The following is a 7,325-nucleotide window of genomic DNA, read 5'->3' as shown; positions in this document are numbered from 1 at the left end:
CGACACTTCCGTCACAGCAACGTGAACATACCCTGCACGATACTGACGCAGATCCCCCCCATGGTAATAACAACGAAACCGTTCCGGAGACATTGATATACCCCTCAGCTTGACAAAGACACTCATCAATGTGGCCCCGACGCCTCTCACTGTGCCACAGCATAACCTTCACTGTGACACCCTTCACCGTGACACTGACACCACACTTTCTGTGACCCGTTCAGTAGCGTGACGCTGACTCACGTGTCACTGTAAACGCTAAACATCCTTCACCATCTCTCTCAGTGTCACAGATTCCTGAGTCTCAGATGACATGCGACCGAAACTTCCAGCTCTTTTGGGAAGAGTGTCACGAGATGAACAGGACCCAGCGCCAATGTCGACTACAAGTTCATGAGTTAAACTCAACCCTTGAATCCACAATATCGGAGAAATCCCACCTGGATCTCTCCCGGAGAACCTGTCTCAGGAATCTTTCTGAGCTCAACTCTAATCTATTCGATCTTAAACGAATCAACAGCGATCACCGTCACCAGTTCTCTGAGATGGAAACGAAGTACAGATCTGTCAACGAAACCAAGACTCAAATCTGTGAATTGTTGACCAGCAGAAAAGGTGAGCCATCATCCCCCTCTTTCACTCGCTCCTCATCACATGATAGGCATGGAGAGAGGAAGCGTCACTCTGTGCTTGATATCGGGAGTGTGTGAAGAGCTGTAATGGAGGATAATTCACCTTGTGTTTGACCCAGTGAGTGTGTGATGGGATTGTGTAGAGGAAGGTTCACTCTGTCACTGAATACAGGAGAATCTGATGGGAGGTTGTGTAGTTGGATTCACTCTGTGCATGACCACGGGATTCTCTGATGGGACAGTGCCCAGAGAAATTAATTTCAAGTCTGACCCCTGAAGTGTGATATTCAGCGTGAAGAGACAGTTTCACTCTGAATCCGTGAGATTGTGATGGGATGGTACAGCGGTGGCTTCACTCTGTGTCCGGCATCTGGAGTGTGTAATGGGATCCTTCAGAGAGAGCGTCGGTGTCTGAATCCGGGAGTGTGTGATCGGAAGGTGCAGAGGGATGTTCATTCTATGTAACACTGGAATGTGTGATTGGATATTCTGGAGGGAGTCTGACCCCGTGACTGAGCCATGGGAGGAGGTGGGCGAAACTACGCTTTGTGTGAGAACACAAGGGAATGTGATGGGACGGTTCAGAGAGAGCTTCACACTGTGACTCACCAGGAAGTGTGTGATTGGACGTAAGGAGGGAGATTCACACTGTGTTAGACACGGAATTGTGTGATTGGACGTGTGGAGGTAGCTTCCCTCTGTGTCACACAATTTGCTCTGTGGTGTGCTGAGAAGCTGTAGAGTGACAATCACTCTCCCTCTGAAACAGCGGGGGAGTTTAAAAAGCGAGCAGATTGAGAGCGGGGAGGTATTTTCTTCGGCAGTTTGAACGGGGCACAACTGGGCATGCGCGTGGAAGTCGGACTCTGAGACAACGGGGGAGGTTTATCAGCGAACAGATTAACGGCGAGGGAAAGAGAACAGGCAGGAAGAGCAGAGTACATCTGTGGCCGATCCAATCAATAATAAGTATACCGTTTTGCACACTGTTGGTGAGGACGTGGTGGTCAGGGCTCTGGAACCGAGACTGGACCCTCAGCTCAGAACGGGAAGTAGGGAAAGGAGGAGAGGAGTAGTGATAGGGGATTCAACACTTATTGGGGGGAGATAAGGGTTTCCGTAGGAGAGTTCGAGAATCTCGAATGGTCTGTTGCCTCGCTGGTGTCAGAGTGCGCGATATCTCGGGTCAAGTTCTCAGTATTCTCACGAGGGAGGGTGAGCAGCCAAATGTCGTGCTCCATGCAGGGACCAATGACGTGGATGTGAAGAAGGAGACTTTTGGGAGTCAGGTGTAAATGTGAAGAACAGGTTGGATGGCGCGGAAGGAGCTTCTCCTTTGCTGTCCCCTGTGGTGTGTGATCTCACCGGGTAGAAGGAAAACCATGTTTTGCCTGACCACGGGAGGGTATAATGGGACCGTGAGACAAGAGCTTGTTTCTTTGTCAACCCCCAAGAGTGTCTAACGTGACGTTGTGAATGGAAAGCAACATTTTGTCGGCCCAATCAGGAAGTTTATGATTGAATGGTCTGCAGGGACCTTCACTCCATAACTGACTTCTCGATCTTGTAACGGAACGGTGCCGAGGTATTTGCATTGCGTGTCTGATGTCGGGATATGTGATGGGACGGTGCGGAGGGAGGTTCACTCTGTCCCTGGCTGCAGCTGTGTGTTACAGAACGGAGCGACAGCAGCGACACCTGCTGTCTGATTCCAGGAAGAGACTTTGTGGTGGGAGTTTGACTTTTTCCTGATACAAATTGTTGCAGTGGCTGATATGGCGGGATATTCACTGTATTCTTTTTTTTTCCTGATTAGGAGAGCTCACGTGTCCTCAGAACTGGATCGGAAACGGAGATCGGTGTTATTTCATATCATCCTTGGAGAAACCTTATGATGGAGCGAGGGAACATTGTTCAAACTTTGATGCAAGGCTCCTGGAAATAAATTCAAAGGAGGAAGAGGTATGTGACTCCCGGGGTCTAACATAGATTGAATCGGTCCACACCGGGGTCAGACACAGTGTGAATACCCTCCACACCGTCCCATTACGCACTCCCGGGGTCAGACACAGAGTGAATCTCCCTCCACACCGTCCCATCACACACTCCCGGGGTCAGACACAGAGTGAATCTCCCTCCACACTGTCCCATCACACACTCCCGGGGACAGACACAGAGTGAATCTCCCCCCACACCGTCCCATCCCACCCTCCCGTGGTCAGACGCAGAGTGAATCTCCCTCCACACCGTCCCATCACACACTCCCGGGGTCAGACACAGAGTGAATCTCCCCCTCCGCACCGTCCCATCACACACTCCCAGAGACAGAGACAGATTGAATCTCCCTCCACACCGTCCCATCTCACACTCCCGCGGTGTGACACAGAGTGAATATCCCTCCACACCGTCCCATCACGCACTCCCTGGGTCAGACACACAGTGAAACTCCCACCAGAAGCAGAATCAGAATCACGTTTATTATCACCTGCATGTGATGTGAAATGTGTTACTTCAGCAGCAGCAGTTCAATGCAATACATGATATAACAGAAGAAGACAAAATAATAATTAAAATTTAAAAAAAACATAATAAAAAATAAAGAAGTAAATCATCCACTGATATTGAATAGATTATTTAAAATGTAAAAATAAAACAAAAACGGTGTACATTATAAAAAGTGAAGTAGTGTTCAAAGCTTCAAAGTCCATTAAGGAATCGGCTGGCTGAGGGGAAGAAGCTGTTCCTAAAACTTTGAGTGTAGCCTCTCCATACCTGAGAGTGATGCAGCCTGTAAGAATGTAAACTCAGTCTTCAACGTCCCATCGCACGTTCCTGGAAGCATCACCGGGTGACCCCATCTCTTCACATTTTCCCGTGATGAGGTATGGAGAGAGCCTGAATGTTACCCTCTGGTTCGACCAGCGTGCGTTTCTCTGGGGGTTGGGCAAGGGTGTGCGTCGATAATGCCTCCGGCCCGGTCAAACTGAGAAATCTCGTTTGTGTGATGTGTTGCCCGGTTACAAATGAATCCCACGAAATAACGAACAGATCCCCAGTTGCAATTAAACGATTGGGCTTTATGATTCTTCATTTGACTCCAGGGTCAGTATAGAAAACAATTTTGAAAAAGGGCCCATTTTAACGGAACAGTCTAATCCGCTCCTTGGAGCTGACTGTTTTCCCGTCCGTCCGTTCTCCATCGATTTCCCGCTGGCGTGGTCAGCTCCCGACCCCATTTCAAGTCCGCTCAGGACTGCAGTCTACGATTACCCCGTTCTGGCATCTTCTCTCTCCATCTTCTGCCGAGCAAAAGCCCGCGAGTCCCTTGCTCTCGGGTTCACAGGATAGAAAACCCCTCCCATCAGGGGACGGCATGAATACCAAAGCCCCCGTTATCTCTCGTCATAACACAAACACACTGCTGCTACAGAGAAACCATTGCATTAGCAGTGAAACATTTCCCAGGGCGTTGAATGCAAATTAATCGAATGAATTTAATTTCATAGGAATTTGTTTCCATCTCTGTCGGAGAAGAATCCAGAACTTACTGGATTGGAAAATGTGGTGACGGGTGAGTTTTGGACTGTTACAGGTCGGTGGTGAGGGAGGGACACGAGGCCGTGGGGAGAGAGTCGGTTAGTGGGATTAGTTTTCAGACCAATACGAAGCTGTGAGCCAGTAAGATAAGTTTGGAGTCTGACAGAGGGCCATGGGGAGAGAGTGGGGCAGTGCGATTGCTTTGGAGTCTGATACAGGGCGGTCAGAAGAGTGGGGCAGTGGGATTAGCTTGTGGACTGATACATGGCTGCTGGAAGAGAGTGGGGGAGCTGACTCGGGATTGCAGTGGAGAGCGCAGTAGTGGGATTCGTACTGCCATGGATCCGGGGCTGTGAAGAGAGCGCGGTATCATGGGATTTTTTTTCAGCAGCTGACAGGGGTCTGTGGCGACAGCGTAGATTACTGGGATTAGTTTGGCGACGATCTCCAGTTGCCTGCTGGATCTATTTTGTCTCTTTTGAAATTGTCTCAACCCATTTCATAGGAATGTGGCCTCTTATGTTCTGTACGCGATGTTCTATGGATCGCCCAACTGCAGTAAGTGTGACTCATACAGTTACATTTACAATTGCAAAAGGAAACACAGATTCATCTGCGAGAAATCGGCATATTTATACCCGGATATTCCTGAAGAGATCCAAGCTCTCTGTCAACAGCCTGTCGGGCCGACTTCAGTCAAGTGACTTCACCCCACTTCTCCCCATTCAATCTACCTCACCCTCAGTCCCCTATCCTTTCAAGCCCACCCACCCTCTCATCCCTTCCTTCCAACCCTAGTCTCCTCCTCTACTCATATCCCCATTCTCCCTCACTGCTCTACCTCTCCCCATCTGGTGCACACCACCTCCCCCTTGCTACTCCTTTTCTCTTTTTCCACGCCTCTCCAGTTCATTCCCTTTCCACCCCTCCTCTCCCCCTAGGGCCCTATTCTCTGCCTCCCCTTTCTCCGTTTTCTCCACACACATTTACCTCAATTATGTGCACTCTCGCTCTCAATTTCCTGATCCAGGGGGAAAAGACTGTGCACATTCACCCTATCTGTCCCTCTCCTGGATTCCTACCCACGCTCCAAAGAATATAGACACATTATTCTTGACTTCCCTCCGGAACTAAGACACTCGAGTCCCGCAACATCCTCGTAAATCTCCCTTTACGCTCTTTCCAGCTCAGCGGCATCTTTCCTGCAGGAGTGCGACAAGAACTGAACATTGCCTTATAAAGCGCGGCCTCACGAACGTCGTATACAAGTTCAGCGTGACCTCAGCACGCTGCAAATTATAAAATTAACGTAAATTGGGATAATTAATAAATAATGCAAAAATGTGAATACCAAGGGAGTGTTTAAGTTTTCAGGGAGCGTTCGCTATCTGATGGCGCATGGGAAGCAACTGCCTGTAAATTGTTGAGTTTACGGGCTCCTGTACCCCATCCCCGATGGTACCGATGAGCACAGGGCATTTCCCGGCGGGAGAGGGTCCTCGCTGATGGATGTGGTCTTCCCGGGTATCCCTTCTTGAACATGTCCTCGATGGAGGGGAGGTTTGTGTCCGTGATGGGGTTGGCTGAGTCTAGAACCCTCTGCAGCCGCTAGCGACTCTCTGCGCTGCAGCCTCCACTCCAGGCGGCGATGCGACAAGCCAGAGTGCTCCTTGCCATACTTCCTGCGAAATCTGCGTCTCTTTAATGAGATACCAAATCTCTCGAACTCCAAACGCTGCAATCCGTTCTGCACCGAGAGAGATATGGAGGATAGTGAAGGCAAGTGCAGACTATGGTCTGGAATACAGTTCGACTCAGATTCGAAATAAACAAGATGACAGTGAAGAAATCCAAAGACAAAATCACAAACAACAGTAAAGGATTTGGATCTCCTACGGTTTTGCACTGAGTGCTCGGCTCAAGGCCTTCACCGACAGACATTCCATGAAGCAATGCTGGCAGGTAATAATTGTCAGTCTGAGCCTTAAATAGACGGTGACAGCTAATCACTCTCCGGGGTATGGGAATGCCGAAGCAGGGATGCCTGCCTCTATTCAGTCGGAAGCATGACATCCTCTTCGTGTTTGAATGAATGTGTTATCTCCACCGAGATGGATTCAACATTCTGCTCCTTAGATCTTACAGTATATTGTCTCTCACTATCGCTCTGATCGCATCCTTAATTAAGAGCGCTAACCCAACTCCTTGAACTTTCTGCTTAACTTTTACATGTTACTTGATATCCTTGGATATTTACTTCCCAATGCTCTCCACCCTGGAACTAAGTCTCTATAATGGCTACTAAAACATTCCATTTTAAACTGACTTCTGCCACAAGTTCATTGCCTTTATCTAGAAAACTAGGGTCATTCAGATAAACTGCCTTGACATTGTTTTTAAAATCATGTCTTCTTTCTCTCTTTACACTTGACGTTTCTTCGCTTCACTTCACTCCACTCTTACTTTCCTCTTTTTTATCTCTTGATTTTACTTCATCTTTATCCACACTTCTTACTTTTACTGTATCCATACTCCGCCCATCTATTGAACACATCCCCTCTTAATGTGACTCTCAAGGATCCATCCCGGATCAGGTGTAGCCCGTCCCTTTGGAACAGCTCCCTCTTTCCCCAATACTGGTGCCAATTTCCCATTAGATCAAAGCAACTTCTCTGACACCAAACCTTGAGCCACGCGTTGAACTCTCTAATCTTCTGTACCATAAGCCAATTTCACGTGGCTGAGGCTGTAAGCAGGAAAATACCACCTTTTTTTTTTGGTTTAGCTTAAAAAAAAACAAACAAAAAAAAAAATCCCTAGCTGCTTAATTTCCTCAGCAGAAACATTTATCTGGATCTACCGATGTGCTGCACATACACAATCATTTTGTTTCCACCGCCGCAAGCTGCAAGGAATTCCTCAAATCTCCGCCTTTCTGCAGGAAATTCCTCCGAACATACGCTCTAAATTCTCATCGCTGCATGCTGAGGCTTTCCCCGCAGGCCTTAGTCTCTCTTTCAAATCACTCTATCGAGGACTTTCAACATTTGATAGGCTTCAATGACGTCATCACTCATTCATCAGAATCCCAGAGAGGACAGGCCCAGATTCATTCAACGCTCCTCGATCCAGGAATCATTTTCGCGAAACTCCATT

The 7,325-nt window shown here is 48.3% G+C and overlaps 1 protein-coding gene across 1 annotated transcript; it reads left to right on the top strand.

Moving 5' to 3' along the window:
* Nucleotides 1-326: 326 nt before the first annotated feature.
* On the top strand, nt 327-5,013 carry LOC132389353 (oxidized low-density lipoprotein receptor 1-like). The gene is made up of 4 exons (XM_059961865.1): nt 327-615; nt 2,449-2,594; nt 4,139-4,203; nt 4,675-5,013. Exons 1-4 carry the CDS (start codon nt 357-359, stop codon nt 4,871-4,873), a joined length of 669 nt encoding a protein of 222 aa, XP_059817848.1. The 5' UTR covers nt 327-356; the 3' UTR covers nt 4,874-5,013.
* Nucleotides 5,014-7,325: the final 2,312 nt, after the last annotated feature.

The sequence above is a fragment of the Hypanus sabinus genome, unplaced genomic scaffold, assembly GCF_030144855.1.
Source record: "Hypanus sabinus isolate sHypSab1 unplaced genomic scaffold, sHypSab1.hap1 scaffold_544, whole genome shotgun sequence".
Classification (NCBI taxonomy): Eukaryota; Metazoa; Chordata; class Chondrichthyes; order Myliobatiformes; family Dasyatidae; genus Hypanus; species Hypanus sabinus.
The sequence above is the reverse complement of the archived record's forward strand: the minus strand, read 5'-3'. Positions and strand labels throughout refer to the sequence as shown.